Source organism: Anas acuta, chromosome 10 (assembly GCF_963932015.1).
Source record: "Anas acuta chromosome 10, bAnaAcu1.1, whole genome shotgun sequence".
NCBI classification, from domain to species: domain Eukaryota; kingdom Metazoa; phylum Chordata; class Aves; order Anseriformes; family Anatidae; genus Anas; species Anas acuta.
In genome coordinates, this window is record NC_088988.1 from 6,862,564 (window position 1) to 6,880,491 (window position 17,928).

General features: G+C 37.5%; 1 protein-coding gene and 1 long non-coding RNA gene across 7 annotated transcripts in view; one reads left to right on the top strand and one right to left on the bottom strand.

The window, feature by feature from the left end:
* Positions 1-14,279, top strand: part of ADAMTS18 (ADAM metallopeptidase with thrombospondin type 1 motif 18) — a 78,620-nt gene extending 64,341 nt beyond the window's left edge. For all 6 annotated transcript variants that reach the window (XM_068693395.1, XM_068693396.1, XM_068693399.1 and 3 more), the window contains 5 exons: positions 3,899-4,103; positions 6,328-6,519; positions 6,875-7,087; positions 8,540-8,687; positions 12,120-14,279. In XM_068693395.1, the coding sequence (XP_068549496.1) occupies positions 3,899-4,103; positions 6,328-6,519; positions 6,875-7,087; positions 8,540-8,687; positions 12,120-12,235 (874 nt within the window). In that variant the 3' untranslated portion in view covers positions 12,236-14,279. The remainder of the gene's footprint in view (positions 1-3,898; positions 4,104-6,327; positions 6,520-6,874; positions 7,088-8,539; positions 8,688-12,119) is intronic.
* Positions 1-17,928, bottom strand: part of LOC137861847 (uncharacterized) — a 142,784-nt gene that overhangs the window by 33,101 nt on the left and 91,755 nt on the right. The window lies entirely within an intron of this gene.

Sequence of the window (17,928 nt, forward strand, 5' to 3'; positions counted from 1 at the left end):
GTGCCTTTAAAAGCAAAGGAGTTACACTGATTTATAGTAGCTGTGGTAGGGGTCCTTTAGAAAAAAAAAAAAGTTGCATGTTCATATAATTAAGCACAGTATCATGTGGCTTGGAATATACATGGGTAGATTTAAGGATGTATTGAGCGTCTTTCTTCTGCTGTTTTTTTCCATATTTGGACTCCTGATTTTGCGACCTTAGCATTACTTTAATTTTATATTAAACATGAGAAAAGGTGTATTATATTGGACAAGACATCCATGACTTCCAGAAAAAGAGTTCTTCTAAAGCGATATGTTGAAAAAATTAAGTGTTGCAGAAGAAAATAAAGAGAGGTAAAAAAGCAGTTTAAGTGCACAAGCAGCACAAGGCAGAAAAAATGGAGGAAAGCTCTACTCCTGGTGTCATCTGGTGGTTTTACTCTGTAGTGATAAAAGCAATGGGTGATAAAAGCAATTAGCTAAGCCTACTCCCACACTTCATAAAAATAGCACATTTGATGAAGTTTAATAGGCTTTCCCTATCTTCCCCAATGCAGAAGAGGATGATGGGACAAAGCAGAAAGATACACATGCTCCGCAGTGGCTTTGTTTTTGATTAAAAATCCATAGTTTCCAATGTGTTTAACATTCTAAAAAATTGTTCAGTAATAGTTTGGAATTTCCTGCAAAATTTAAAGATTACAGCAGAGAACACAAAATCCAAATGGCAAATTATATACTATGACCACAAAAGGATAGAGATAAGATTTAAATAATGGCAGCATGTCACATCAGAGCCCCATGTTCCTGTTTCAGCAGTTTCTTTAGATTGCTTTTAGCCACATGATTTTCTGAATACTAATTTTGAGTAATCTTTGTAGCCAAACACAATCTGTTTGTATATGACTTATCTTCTGCCAGAAGTATTTTTATCCAATGAACACAGTATCATGTAGACAGAAATGCAATGTCTGTGATGTTCCCAGGAGTCTTCTTAAGCTGCTTATGCTTACCTTCATTTTGATGTGGTATTGTGCTATAAAGCTTCAGCAAATGATCTTCATTTCTATTTTGTTCCTCTGGACCACACAGAAAATTTCTATTTCTATTAAACAGAGATCCCAACGTATTTTAAAGATCCACCGATATAATTATCACTGAAAATGCTGAATATCCTTTTTGACATGCAGTGCAGTATTTTCATGCTAAACTTGCTCTGATAGTCTTGGATTTACTACAACACAATTAATGACTTTATGTCTAAAAAGAAAAACTGTAAAAGCCTCAAGCCCTCAAAAACTACACCTTTCAGGAAGAACAGTTCAACTCACTAATTAATTATTTTTAAAATCCTGAGGATATATTAATGTATGGAGGATCTACATGTAGGACCTTGTCTTAAGTTAACAGATTGCTTAAGTTAACAGATTGCCATTCAACCGAGTACAACCATGCCAGATTGTCTTTGTTGAGGAATCTACCTAGAAAGTCATGACGTAATTTTACCCACAAAACTGAGACTGTCAACATAAAAAAATCTATATTTATATTAATAAATACAGTGGAGGAGACAAGGAATGCTTAATAGCTAGCAAATAGAAGAAAAACAAATATGGTAAGCCTAACAGGAAAGAAAAGGTGGTGAAAAATAGATGAGATACAAGTGTGTCTGTTTTGTGACTTAAAAGAGAAGACTCCAGCCTTGTAAAGGTCAATGAAGTATACTTGCCGCATAAGAACAAAGACTTAGAGGTAAGAGGCAGAACAAAACTACCACCCTAACAGTAAGAACACAGGCATCAAAATGCACGCTGTTGTTGGGTTTCAGAGCTGCCAAATCTGCTCATAATTAGTTAGTTATTTGAGCTAATGAAAGATACTCTTGGATCACAGCCCAGATAATCCTGGAAAATGGCAGTTTACTAGAGGACATTAAAGCAAGTTTATTGCCCTCTCCTCATTGGACAAGGGAACTTTCTGGACACTTATGGTGAATAAACTCTTAAAATGTTTGCTTTTGATTGCTCTGCCAATCATAGTTGTCAGAAACATTAAGGAAAACTAATTAAAAGCTGTAGAATGGATTAAAACTGTATCTTCTGTCCAGATGTTTGTATTGCAAAGGTCTAAACATCAGGCAAAAAGGAAATTTCTGACATGTGCTGGAAATACATAACTACTGACTTCTCATATTAATATTTCTTTGCACTTAAATTAGGTCTTTTTATATTTCCCACTACTTTTGGTAGTTACTGAAGTTCCTAGATTGAGCATTGGGATTTCTTCTGTTCCCAAAGGAATTTTACAAAGAATATGCCTTTTATACATTTTTTACCAATTAAAATTAGTTTTGTTTACAGGCAGATGTGAACAGACAGGCAAATGAGATGCTGGACATCTTTCACACAGTAAGAAAACAAAACAAAACAAAATAAAACTTTCCTGTCATTAAAACTCTATGTAAGCAGCTATTCTAGTCATTACAGGGCTAATGCTGTGAAAAATGATGGAAGTGAGGATAGGAGAAGCAGCTGGAGTTGACACATAAAGCCCTTTTCTAAGACATCAATTATTAACAATCTGTAAAACTGTTTTAAAATACTTAGTTTAAATTCAGTGTTGGGTATTTGAATGAGTTCTCAACTTGAGCAATCACTTAAACATTCTTCATTTACTTTGTTTTCTTCAGCCCTGTTTTCCCATTGAGTTGTCGGGTTACGGTCTCACATCTTAAGCCTTCAGGAACAGACACAGTTGTGTGTTTGCAAAGTGATGCACAAGAGCTGGGGATCCACCCAGTGCTTCTATAACAGAAACACTGAGCAACTACTGACATTTCAGAACTGAACTTAGCCTAAGTGACTGGCAGTGACTATTCAGGCTTTGTGTAATTTTAGTGACAGCATGCATAACTGAAGCTTGCCTGTGACTGCAGCATAGATTTGCCCAACAGATTTTGCTGGTTGAATTCCTACTGTTTTATTTAGATTCCACATCATCTGTCTGCCAAATTTATTAGTCTGAGGACAATTAAATCCTCCAAACACTAACAGCAGGACTGCTGATTTTAGCAAGTATGTTCTTTTTTATAAATAGAGTAAAGCTAAGGTTTGCCATTGATATTGCTGGACAGCACCATGCCAACATTTGTCACCCTAAGCAAATGCATCTATGCATATGTGCGTTGGGAGGCACCTGCCCAGCTAAAATGGCCCCACTCTTCCCCTGCCATGCCAGCTTTTTCCTTATGTAAGCTTAGGTGGATCTTCCTCCTCTCTCTGCCTTCTGACAGAGACTGAAGGGAAAAATGTAACAGCAAAGGGCAAAACTTTCCAGTGATACAATCTCATCTATTTACAGACCTGGCTATCCATCTGACTTTTCTTTTGGCCTCTGGTCTGTTAGTCTATTTGGAGGTCCCTTCAGCAGCTAAAATGAGAAAAGTGATCATCCTATCATTTCTTTAGAGAAGATTTTTCTTTTCCTTTTTTAGAGAGTTTTTCGGTAAAGACATTGTCATGGTTAAAAGGAATGGTGATTTGTTAGCCAGATCTGTAGATTTTCTGGATACTCCACCAGCCTCAGAGTGGCAGTGTCTCCCTCAGTCCCTGTGGAATTCCAAATTCTAGGTCAGATTCATAGGCAAGTTCATTCTGGTAGATGAGAACTGTAAATAAGTAATACTAGTTTTTCTAGTTGTATGACTTATATTTCATCCCTATCAAAATGTTCTCTGCTTTGAAGATAGATTAAGTAACTAAGGCTTTTTGATTGCTTGAAAAGATATCGGTACACCAGTAGAGTAGACTAAGCTGAATCCCTTAGTGACTCACCTTTGATAGGTGGCTCAAATGCATTGATTTTATAAAGCTAATTTGCCTCCTGTGTTTTTCTAATATATATTTTCTCCATTAAGCTGGTCACCAGGTGAATGGGGTGCATGCAGCAAGTCTTGTGGAGGTGGACAACAAAGTCGCCTCATTCAGTGTGTCCAGAAAAAGGCTTTCCAGAGAGAGGAGGTAGTGGCCCACTCCCTGTGTCCTGTCAGCACCCCTGCCCAAGTGCAGATGTGCAACAGTCAAGACTGCCCACCTGAATGGAGCCCTGGACTGTGGTCTCAGGTAACTTGAAAAACTTCTATTTTCTTTTGCTGGCATAATGAAAATACTGCCAAAATCTCAGCTCAAGAAGGAAGTGTAAACTTTGTGAAAATCAGTATTTTGCGAATAGCTCTATTTATAAAGGTAACGTACACAACGTATATATTTTACCTAGCCTTCATAAGTGGTCAGACAGGAGGGGTTGCTGGAAGGGGACACGTGGTGTCCTGCTGGATACATACAAACAGATGGAAGATTTTTCTGGTTTATAACTTCAGGCTCTATGAATTCTTCAAAGCCATTAACTCTTCTCTGAGATAGTTCCCACAGCAATGTTAACTTTTCTTAGAGATGACAGGCAGTCAAGGACGAAGAAGTATTTGGACATGCTTAGTTGCATACACACTTTTGAATCGCAGGTTGATAAATTTGTGATTTACATGTGCAATAATAATTTATGTGTTTTTGCCTTTGTCAGAATAACTCTTCTTTAGCATACTTTAGAATATTGCTGTACTTAATTTCCACGAGGGGCATAAGGCCCCTAGGCAGATTCCTGTGTGTACACACCCTGATTCACAAACCTATGAAATGCCTCACATTAAACCAATATAAGTTAAAAAGCATACACACACTTAAACAAAACTCATCTCTGCTCTTTTTTTCACTATTGTTGCTGCTGGTATGAACTACGAATGTAAGGAGAGGTCAAGTACTGGGAAGTCCTTAGATGTAAGAGAGAGACAACAGTACACCTATATCAAAGGGAGTGACAATATTTTGATTTTTCCATCTTCATTTAATGAGATTCAAGGTGGATTGAAATTTACTGAAAATTCTGTTACTTTTATATACAATTCTTGGTGCTATTTCTCTTTAGGTCCTTTTCAAGACCATCTTGACCTAAGCATTCTGGGTTGAGAAGCACAGACTGCTTCTCTCAGGGAGGGCCCTGTTATGGACTGTTGCAGACAAGTAGCTTTTTCTTCCAGCATATGTGAGCAAAACTTTACTATGGCAGATATGGTGATTAGATATTTAAAATTAGATATTTAAAATAAGATATTTAAAAAGGAAGAACAAAGTCTTCAAACATATTCACACTTTCAAACTTAATTTCAAATTAAAAAAAAAATAATCAGTTTTCTTCCTCTTCGGGAGCTGTATAATTCAAGCTGGGATTTCAAATAAGCCTGTGAAAATTAAGTCCACAAGTCCTGCCTAAATGTAGTGAACAGGCCTGTTGAACAAGTTGGTAAAGATTTCAAGAGTCAGCTGAAAGCTCCTATGTCACAGGCTCAAAAGAGTTAAAGAAAAATAAATGCAAAATACCCAATTTCTCTTCACTAATCAGGTAGTCATTTTAAATGATTCTTTTTGTCTGTCTGGGGGGAAGATTACAACCACAGATTTTCTGCAAGCAGGTATTTCTGATGCATCTTCAGTGCAACTCTGCTTTCATGAAATCTTTTAAAAACATCTGTGATTTAATTTGTATAGTGATAATGTGGTATTCCACATTGGAATGTGCCTGTTAATTATTAGTAAGAAGAAGAATGCTTAGAAGAGGATGCAACCAGGCAGAAAGCTCTTTATTTCCTCATTTCACCAGAAATGGCTCATTAGTGCATTCTGTTGCATGCTAAGGCAATGAAAACTACGGAATGTCTTTTCAACTGAGCCACGACTCAGCAATACACATTTGTTCACTGGTGACTTGTCCTAAGCTTCATTGCAATCTTGGCAATTGACATATCTTTGGCCAAGCATCCTAACCATTTTCTGTATCAGATTCTGTCTTGTGAGATTCATTCATGAAGGAGTTATGTATAGATTCCCTGGATACCCCTGGGCCTATGTGAGGACAAAATAACAAACAGCTGAGAACATCTTGCTGTGGGAGATCTTCAGAGGGGAGGTTAGAACCAGTTTTCAAGTATGTTGTCCAGGGAAAAACAATTTTGCTCACAACTTAGTATCTCTCATTAATGGAAGAGAGATATTACTTATCTGTCCTACATGGGGGCTGTAAGAGTTCATAGTTTACATTACAAAACTGCTTAGAACAATTCTTTAGAAGCAACACACAGATGTTGCTGTTATGTGTTTACGAATTGAATTCAAGTTTACTTGCATTATAATGACAGCCACAGAGCACATTAACCACAGTTTCTTTGCTCACTGTAAAATACAAATGTCAGTTTGCATTTCCTGTAGCTCAAATGAGTATTTCTTTCCATCACAGTGCTCCAAGACCTGTGGGAGAGGTGTTAAGAAACGGGATATCTACTGCAAAAGTACTGGTTCTCCCAAGCTTAAAATCTTGCCTGATAGTATGTGCAGCCAAGACCATAAACCCGAATCCCAGCAGACCTGTGTGCTAGGACGCTGCCCCAGAAATGACCGTCTCCAGTGGGTGATTTCTTCCTGGAGTGAGGTAAAGTGGTAGAGCTACATGGCTCACTGTCTTCCTTCACTGGTCTTGACTTGGGGCACACACAAACTGTGTGGAGAAAAAGAAGCTGAGCTGACATTTGAAAATCAGGTGTTGTTTGCAAGCCACTACAAAAACAGTTCTTTAAATTCAGGTGTAGTTAGATGTACTCTATGTCTTTGTTTTTCTGGACTTCCACTGACTTGGCTTCATATTTCTTTTTACACATTGTGGAACGTGGTCTTTGTGGTTTTGGTAATGCTTTTGTAGTTTCACGTAATTTGAGTTGTCTTGAGCATAGCACAGCCTCCTTTGAGGGCATTTCTATAGATGTAAAAGGTGTATGTTGCTTTTGCAGTGCTCAGCTTCCTGTGGCCCAGGTGTACACAAGCGAGAACTAAAATGTGGTGAGAAAAGCATCCATGGGAAATTGATCACCTTTCCTCAGAGAAGATGTAGAAACATCAAGAAACCAAACATAGACCTGGAAGAAGCTTGTAACAATGGAGCCTGTCCATCACAACCGTTGTATAACATGGTATCTGGCTGGTATTCCTCACCCTGGCAGCAGGTAGGAACAGGAAGCTTTCTTGCCTCTCTCTCCCAGTCCCAACTAGCACTGGCTCTCCAGCAGCATTTCATCTCGTGGATTTTCTGGAGTTTTTAAAGGAGCAAGTTTCTCTGCATGGTAGTTCAAGTAGCATACCCTAGTGCACAGCATTAAAGAATGGAACAACTGCAAAGTGACTGCTGACTCCTGGACAGTGTATCCACTGTAATTAGGAGGAGGTTTTAGAGAGCACCAAAGCTAGAGAAGTGGTGGTATCACATGCCACAGAATGGGTGCTATCTGGAGCTGCATAAACATCCAGTATGGTGTAAAATGCTAAAGACTATGCCACTGTGACTTTACGGCAATGTGAGTCTGAGCTACCCAAACTGAAGCTAGCTTGAGTCTTACAGTCATTGTGCTGTAGTCAAAAATGTCCAACTGTAGGGAGGAGAATGGAGGAGGTGATATCCCCAGTGCTGACAATCCATGGGTGTCTTTTGCACACAGCCGTTTCCTAAGGAAGGTCACACCACTCAGCCACTGGAGCATGATGCAGCTGCTCCTTAACCATCCTGTATTTTGGTGCAGTTTATTTCTTTGTCCTTTATCTGAAGAATGTCACCCTAACGTGTTCTTTGTGCTCCAGAGGCACCAGATTCCATGGTCGGTCCCCAATACTTCCTTCTCAGTCTTCTTTGAACTGCACTGTGGTTGAACTATTACATAGCTACATGCACAATGGATTTGAGGACCAGCACAGATTGCCTGGAATTCCCTAAATACTATGATTAATTATGGGATCAGTCTGTATTTGTTCCTACATTCTTGCAAACAAGCTTCTGTATTTCTGGAACTTATCTACTTTATGAGTCACATATCAATGAGCCACACACTCATTTAATAACATTTACATGAAACAATGTATGCCTGACAATTGTAATCAGATGAAAACGATCACATTTATCTTAAAGACAACTTCTCATGAAACACATAGAAGTAAAATGCTTATTCATTTTAAAATACTTCATATATCTTCCTGAAAACGCATAGTGTTTTTCCCCAGATACTGCCATAATTATGGTGCCAGTGGGAGTTTTATCTCTGTTCAGACAGCAGGATTGGGACCAGAGGCTCAGAGTTCAAAAGAAATCAGTGCAGACCATCAGGAACAGGTTTTCTAAAATATTCAGTTTATGTCTAGATGCCTAAGAACCAAATTTTCAGTTGAGTCCTTAAATAACCACACTTTAAGAAGGGTTCGACATGGAGAACAGATGCACACATCTTTGAAAATTTGGTCCTGATGGGGATTGCCGAGCATCAACACATCAGATCCTGAAATCTTTCTGAAAGTCTCATCTTAAACCCTTGAAACTTTTTCCTTCGGCTTTCATGAGATCTGAGAGATTCCCTATAATTAAAGACAGCTTTTTTTTTTTTTTTTTTTTTTTTTTCACTTCCTGTCTACAGTGTACAGTAACATGTGGCGGGGGAGTGCAAACCCGGAGTGTACAGTGCCTACGCCAAGGGAGACCAGCTTCTGGGTGCTTGCCTCATCAGAAACCAGCAGTCCTGAGAGCTTGCAATACTAACTTCTGCCCAGCCCCTGTGAAAAGAGGTAAAACTCAGCTCTACATGCTGCAGCAGGGTTGGTTGCTTATATCTATATATAGAGATATACTCTATATCCAGTAAAAATCACCTTTTCCAGTTACACCCACGTAAGGTTAGTATTTGGAATGTTCCTGCACAAATGAATTTTTCCCAAACTTTGCAGCTTTACAGTTACTCTCCAATACTACCACAGTATCTCTCTTCTCAGAGAGAACCCTCTTAAAGCAAACTTCAGTATAACTGAGATTTTTAAAACTTTTTTTTTTCCTAAAACATTTAAAAGTGTTTTATTAAAAATTTAAGAAAAAAAAAATAATTTTATTAAAAAAATGTTTTAAAAATATTTTTAAAAGTTACATAGTTTGGTTCTGAGCTGCATCTTCAGATTATTTTGTTGATTCACATAGGAGTGTCCTATGGTATTGTTGATTCACATAGGAGTGTCCTAGGAATTTTCTCAGAAACACCAAAAAAAGAGAGAGGTGCATTTGCACCATCCTGTGTATTTGCTCACAAGCTGGTACAGTTTGTGACTCCTTCTTAACTGAGGAAAAAAGCTCATGAGGTCCAGGTTTGTCCCATATAATAACAATTACCTAGGCATGTTAGAGCTCTTCAAACATAAGCTTTCAAAATATTGTACCTTAACTGTCTTGTTACCATCTTAAAACAGGGACCTGAAAGTAATATCTATAAAACTTGGGCTGCATTACAAGAAAAAAAAAAAAAGATAATAGAGTTGGGAGCAAAGGTCAAGCTCTGGCCCTGCATCTTGTAATTTGATGTTAGGCAACACCCCCTCTTGTCTCTACTGATTTGTGACATTCACTGTGTACAGAAACCCTGTAAAATGCAGTGATATCTTATGTGCTAGAGCATTCTACTACAGCAACTCAAGACACACAGATTATCAAACTGTGATATCTGGGGGCCTGAATCCAAACTAGGATATACAGATGAAATGGTCCTAAAAGAGATAAGGGAACAGTTGTCCTGCTTCTACAGTTAAATGCTCTTAATTCAAATGCTAACGAACCTTTCCAAAGTTCTGTTGTACTTCAGAATTTCTGTATTACATCCTCTTCTATCATGATACAGCAAGCACTTTTCTTTTACCCCAGCCTCCCTCTGCTTTATTTCATGTCTGAAGTAATGTCTGTTATTAATTTTGTCCTTGGCCTGTTTCTCTCTTGCCTCACATCTGCAGGAGCCCTTTCACCTTTATTATAACTGGGTCGTCAGGCTCTGGAGATCAATTATCTCCTCACTGCTCTCTAACTTTCTGTCTAAAGCAGCAAAAAGAGGGGGAACCAGCTGTGCTGGAATTCCATTCAAGCAAATCAGTCTCTATTATCAGCCACGTAGCTCCAGCTCAGTGATCACAGTCAAGAAATTAATGTTTCAGGGAGAGTTTACACACTTTCCTAGACAAGCTGGGTCATTTCCATCCTTTAGATGCAGTTACGGTCACCATAACTCCTAACATATCCAACTGTTTGAAATCAATCAAAATTAAACCAACATGTAAATACTTGAGTAAATAGAAATAAGGAACTGACAGCCTGATCCACATCCACTGAAGCTGGAGGGAGTCTTTGTGTTCATTCCAATAGTCTTTGGATTAAGTCCCAAGAGCAAAGTTTTTGGCCACACCTCTGTAATGTTACCATTACACTCCAGTCTTCAGAAGGGGGATAAAGATTTATTAACATTGCCTTCTTATTTCTTAAAATGTTTTAAAACAAACAGCTAGCAATTTGTAATTTTTGAAAATTTATGCTTACATGGCAGGAGATCTTCCTGACTTAGAACAGCTTTTCTTGCCTTGGGTTGCACATATCTTTCATTGGTTGCCTGCTTTGGGTCCTTCCAGTGGCAAATTCTGTAGGGGGCCAGTAGATGAAGTAAAGTGAAGGCTGGTGCTAAACTACCATTTCCATCCCTACTGAGATTCAAGAGTAGAAGCATAACATGGTATAGTGGGAAGGCTACAGTATGACACTGAGCCACTCAGTTCCTGGAAAACTTTTTGTTCAAGGATAGTATTTTCTTTAGATAACGTTTATAGAAAGGATTCTGTTTTTAAAAAATGAGGATTTTTTTTTTTCATTTTCCTATTCATTCAAACAAATTTGAGAGGGATAAAGGTATACAACATCACCACTGCCATCATAAAATGTAAGTGAAAAAATGTGAAGCAGTGAATAATCAAAATAAATTCATACAAACAGACTGGGATGACTCCTGAACCACAAACTATGAAGAAGTTGCCTATGCTCTGTAAGGGAGCATATATCTCCTATGACTCAACTTTGCTGATCTGAGAATGCAGACAACGGTGGCTAGATTGTCTTCAGTGTCTCCTTGTAAATTCCTTTTATTGACCATGTAAACAGTAGTTCTGAGAGTGGAATGGAATCTTTTCCCATGCTCATAGGAGATTTCAGTTTAGCTATAAATTTTGCTAAACCTCATTTAAATGTCTTACTGCTCTCCCAGACATTGTGAATTTGTTTATAAATCATCCATATGAATCATCACTCTGTTCTTTTAAAGAAAAGTAAAGCATCCACTACAAAGCAGTAGAAAGCAGTAACTATGTAATGTTTTTTAAAGCACCTGGACTGTATGTATAAACAATCTGTACATAAACATGTGAAATAAAATCTTAATTGAAAAGTCTTATTTATTTTTGCAATTAAAAACTATGTTTTTCAGAAAAAAATGTTGTCAGCTGTCTCTTACCCTATTATTTAATTAGGATTTCACCAGCATGGCATAGTCCTAAAAGCCTGATTCACCTAATTTAAATGTTTAAGTTAGAAGAGCGATTCCTTACAAAAGGAGAAAAATAAGTCCCTTTGGAAAGTGTTGGAATACAAACACACAGCAGAGCGTTTTGTGCATATGACAGACATGATCCATGACAGACATGATCCATGCATTTTGTGCATATGACAGACATGATCCATGAACTCAAAGCTGAGACTACTCTGAAGCACAGCTGAACTCCACGCAATGTTGGTATCAACATGCATTGGAGCACTGAAGTGGGTTCATTTATACACGTACTTGGCTTTAGAGCATTTAGATCAGAGATGAAAACATTGATGCATGAAAACTGACTTTTTTCACTGCTACAGTTAGTGGTCAAATCCCCATTTCATTCTGTTTTCCTGAATTTCAAAGTATGCTCTGAATTTTTTAATTCCTTTAGCTTCTGACATTCCTACTGTATTATCTCTATCAGCATCACTTATCAAATTAAACTAGAATTTTTGAGATTTAAGATAGTTCATGATTTGTTTTCTTTGAATTGAGTAACACATCATATTTTTAACATTACCAAAAGCATAGAAGTTTGTTGAACTACTGCCTGATTTGTTGAATTGCTAAAACACAGTCTTAACATATTGCTTGGATTTCTCTCCTTCAGATGATCCTTCTTGTGTGGATTTTTTCAGTTGGTGTCATCTGGTACCCCAGCATGGTGTCTGTAACCACAAGTTTTATGGCAAGCAATGCTGTAAATCATGCACAAAGAAGAACTGATAGCAGCGTGTTATCTGAACTCTTCAATGACAGGATTTTCTTTTTCAATTTATGTTGAAATTAACTTTGCTTTGAGCCAAGACATGGTGCCACATAAACCACTGATGGAAGAGACATTTTTTTCTAAGGGAATGTCTGAGGTACAGTACTTGTTGGATATGTACTGAAAAAGGAATGTTTTTTTTTCTTTATTTGCTGACCTCACTAAAGTACAGGGTACTATGGATCACTTGAACACTGAGACTCAACGGGCAGTTCTTTCTTTAAAAGTGTCATTTTGCACTGTCATATGTTATGAGGAAGAAATTAAGGTAAGGACGCTTTTTTTTGGCTAATTTACCTGAATGCCAAGCAAAAGAGATTGGGATTACAAGGAATAAGGTTACAGCGCGGCAGCATGACAGATCATACAACCAGAAGTGTTTACTTTAATATCTTTTATGATAAGTTCATCCCCAGGTAAGGAAGCTGCTTACTGCCACTTTCACAGAAAGACATTCAAATGACTGTTGGTTGGAGAACCCAGTGTCACATGTGTGACCACGAGAAGTAAATGGTGCACTACAAAGATATATGGTGCTTCTCTATTATACTTGCTGCTGGAAAAGCAAGTTTTGCATCATGCTTATGTTTTTATTGTTTTGAAGAATTCATTTTCTGCTTTGTGTAGAAACTCAGAGGTGGTTAACTAGTAACTTGAAATGTATTCCTAGAAATATTCAGCATTAGAATATTTGGACTTTTAATAATGCTCTGTTACAAGTAAAATAGAATTTCATATTTCAACTAACTCAAGGAACTCAGATTTATTGAGCTCAATTGTTATGTTTTCAACTTTCTAAACTCATTAGATATGTAAATTTAAAATTTAAACTTGATAAAGTAGTTTTTTTCCAGAAGCTAGGTTGTTTGAATGCCAAGATACTGAAGAATGTCTTCCTTTTAATCTCAAATCTCTGCAAGTTTTGATTCATCTGTTGCCCAAAGGAAATAACGAGAATATTACAGTCCATCAATCCATGCCAAACTTCTCTAAATAGTTATTTATTCACATAGGTGATATGAAAAAAATGCAAATGCTAAGCGGATGATTTACTCTAACCAAATGGAAATCATTTCTATTTTTATACATTCTCATAAAACTTTTATTTAGTTCAGAATCCACCAGCAAACAAAACAAATGTAAACACAATGATACTTGTAATTATTCACTATCAAGATGTTAGGTGACACTGTGTGTCAAATGGTACAATTTTAAAAGTTTCTGCATTGAAAAAATACCCAATACAACCTATTTGCCAAAACCATTCTGAGACAGAGCTGTGTTCTACTGTAATTTTCTGGGGAGTGCCTATGAGGGACATATTTATCTAATTCCACCCAATCCCACAACTTCTTTTGATGAATGTAGCTCAGTTTTACTTTTTTTTTTTTTTTTTTTTTTTTTTAAGTATCATTTCAGCATAAGATTAGCCAGCTCAGCACTAATGCCAGACAGTGGTCACTTGAAATTATCAGTTCCTTTTGCAACAATTTAAATTAAAAACATGTATTCTATGATACTTTAAGAAATGATGATTGGAAACATATCTCAACCTACATCACTCTGTCTTGATATTCAACATCGTATAAGTGTAACCTCTTTTCTAGGAAAACTACTTTTTGTTTTATTTTGTTTTGATAATTGTGCCCTTTTTATTATTTGATGTAAAATAATTAATTTATTAATGCATAGCTTTTCCTTTATATTTCTTTGCTCACTTCCTCAAGTGAAAACTGAGAAAAGAAAATGGTAGTGTCACAAAATATGAATTATGGTGTAAAAAAAAAGCAAAAAATATAAGTGTAATATTTAATTATTTTATAAGCTTTGTAATAAAGTACTCTAACTGTTTCATTTTATTTGGAATTGTAAAATTCATGAATGAAATATGGAGGTTATAAGTAAATATCAAGTAATATAAGTGGTGTTTTTGCATTTTGTTTCATTTGTTTTGATTGTGCCATAATATCTTTAAGTAAAACATTATCTTACTTTCTTCTGCTATGTAATTGTCTTATGTCTGTGACTCTGAACCTACCCCAGTTCTATGGGGGACGGCAACAAAAGTTGTCCAAAACAAAAGCTTGTTCTTTGGGACAGTGGAAATTTAGCCACCGTAGCTGAGTATGACTTCTACTGCCTGTCCGTGCCCTTACCATTCAGGGTTTTTATGGGTTAATATTGGTGGGGAATCCTCAAAACAGTGGATTTGAGTGTTTACAAGCCATTATGATGAATGGGGGGAGGTCATTCCTTTCAGGCACTCAAAGTCAGGCATATGTTCTAAGGTCATGTGAAACTTGCCTACTTTTGAAGGTCCTATTATACTGGTAAGTGTGGAATGCACCACTGGCTATTAAACAAAGTGAATATATTGTAGCTGCCTTTGAAGAGTAGATGATGTTTCTCACTTGCAAGACTATCCTGCCACTGAAGTGGCTGGTCTGGACTGTGCCCACTGCAGGCACAAAAGGGCAAAATGGCCATAACTTCATGTTTTTATTTGCATAACACAGAAGCTAAAATACACAAAAATACAGTTGCCTTCCTATATGCAACACAAAACTGACCCACCCCTTCACCTGCAAAAGACAGCATAAACTTGTATATCACAGAACCACAGTGATTCTTGTATGTATTTATCTGCAAGGTGGTTTGCAAGAAGCCTCGCTCAACTAAGTATTAGGTTTTACAGTCTCTCCCATTGGCCTGGAGATACTTCAGTTTTCAAAAAATGACTCAGTTACGAAGTTTCCATGCCATTCTCTAATATGACCTAGGAGGGACTCCATCATTTTACATATACTCTCTAACGTATATTTGTAACTTGTCCATTCATTCACCACCACACAAGTCTCTGACAACAGTAAGCTTCATAGAGCACTGTTGGTAAGAAATACTGAGCATACTTCTGGTTTACACTACAATCTAGTAGGCACTAATAAACAATAGATCAGTCTGCTCCTGAAGGATTCCCAGCAAGTGCTCTTTTGAACATGATTTGGACTAGTGATTTAAATAATTAATATGTCCACACAAGACTTCAGACTCGAAACTGCTTTGTGTTCTGGTCTAGAATTTTGGAATTAAAATTAACTGACGGTTGTTAGTGAATTACAGTGCTGGAGATGGATGTTGAAAGAGGAAGTATTGCATAAAGATGTGCTATTGTGTGGTTGGATCAACCCCAAGTCCACAACTGTTATATTGCTAAGCCCTTATAACGATATTTGGTATACAAAGCTTGGCAGTTTTCTAGAAATATATTGCTGCAAGGCTGACTTTATAAAGCAGAATGGGGTCTTTTCACAAAGGAATAACTCTGTTTCCTGTAGTCAGATTTCATCACTCAGGTAAAGGATGCATCTGCCTAAAACTCAAACAGATATTTAATGAATGGCTTGATTGTGTAAATCAAAGTCAACTACCCTGGATGCCCAGAAGACATGAAATGCTGGAGACAGATGAACATTTTGCTGCATGTGGTTTTATGGTAACATGATCCATATCCCATATTTCTTTTATTTTTTTCATCAAATCCTATTTAAATGTATCCATAAAATAAATTAACATTATTATTTCTAATTGTAATAGATGTCCAGTCCTGAGTCGCCAGGGTTCCATTGTGTACAACACTGTATACACACCATGAAAGGCTTACTGTCCCAAGTATACAACAAGAAACAATAGGAAAATAAAGCATTAATAATGGGATCATTGTGATCTGAAGCGTTGCTCATGGGTTCATTGTCTGTCTGGACACTGCAGAACATTTCAAAGGAAACACCACGCAGATAAGATCTGAAAGAGCAAAATGTTGAGGAAGTCTGTCTTGACTGTTTTGAAAGGAAATGCTAAGCATTGCTAAGGCCTGAGAGGAAAGAAGAGGGAAAAGTTAGTAGGGAAGCTGGGATACAGTGGAATGAATCAAAAATGAGGTGTGCTCAATGTTGATTCCTAACCAAGAGAGTGACTATCATGAGACGAAAGCAAGAAATACGAATTATTCAAACTGTTACCCTGGCAGTTATCAGGGACTACAGAGATGTGAGGTTTTGGCAAGGCAGTAAATCTTTCCATCAAAAAGAGTTCTGGAATAAGGAGATGCAGCTGGTAAAAAATACCCTGAATTCTTACCTCACCAGTCTCATACAAACATCAGCCAAATCAGACTGACCTTCCTTTCTGCTTTCTGCACGTTGTGCACCACTAGCACAGCTATCCTCCATCTTCTTCTCTTTAGAAGGAATCCAGGTCAAAGTTGGGCTGTAATCCCAACCATTCCATGCTGGAATTGGTTCTTCCATGTACATGTTTCTTCTTGTATAAGTTGTTCATGTGGCAGGTTACAAATAGCACTTGCTTCCCATGAGAGCAGGCCGTAACAGACAGATTGATTCCTAGGCTTGCACTGCAAATGGTACAAATGTCGGTTGCTGTTGATAGCATTTATACTGCATTGCCCGCGGAAAGTCATTGTCTCTGCCCTGGACGGAGGCAACCAGAAGCACACTCTAGCCAAGAGTTTGCCTTTTAGCAGTCAATGCACCAGGCAGGGTTAGGAGTATCTGCCTGCTCGTTTTCCGTGAGTGATACTGGAGGACAAACTGTCTGAATGTCCCAGACAAGCAGAACTAGAAATGGAACCTGAATTTCTGAATTCAAAATCTAATATTTCAACATCAAAACAATTTTTCTCATGCTCTCTGAAAGAAGGAAAATCTATTCTAACACCTATACTTCAAACTAGTATCTATTTTATGTACTTTCTGTTCAGTAGTAAGTATTTACCCATAAACAGAACCTGATGCAATTTCTAGATTCTGCCAATGAAGGCAGAACCTTCAGTTAACTCTAACTTCTGGACTTACTTTCTAAGCATTAAATCAAGCCATTGTAACCACACATTTAATCCTTAACACCGTACTGTGCACCTACTGTGATTTAAGATAAACCCTCAATGACTTGCAGGTGACTTGGGCTGCCAAATGTTAGTTTATTATGTTCTGTTGTGATAATGTTCACTAATCCTCTCATAACAGCATAGAAGAGCTGCCACAAATGATCATTCGAAAAGTATATAAAAGGGTTTATAATAGCAATATTTACTCATGAAAATCTTACCTATGGAAAGCAAACAGGATTCAGAGAAAAGCATACACAAATCCCTCTTTGGGATCTTCTCCTTCTTATAACATCAAAATACCCAAATCAGGCCTGTCTAATAGGAGAAACTGAAGGCATTGTCTCCAAAGCAGGGGTCCCCTGCTCATATTCTTGTGCTTCTGTGGAAATTATGGATCTTTACTAGCTCTGCTTAGATTATAGTTGAAGATATTCAGGATATCTGCAGGATTCAAGAGTTGTTCTCATACAAAATAGTTAATCCTATGTATAATGTTTCTAACCAACTTTCATAGTGCTTCTAGTATAATAATGTGTTGCAACCATCGTGACTCCTCACCTCAGCAACCTGTAATGGCACCTAGGATCCTTGTGCATCCTAGAGCACAAGGGGGGCACCTAAGCACAGAAAGGGATACATTTTCATTCCATGAAGAGAGATGATAGAAAATCCCATTAATGCTTTCCCTGGATGCAGCTGTGACCAGTTTCACAGGAAAAGCCATTCTGGTGCAATGCCTTCCCC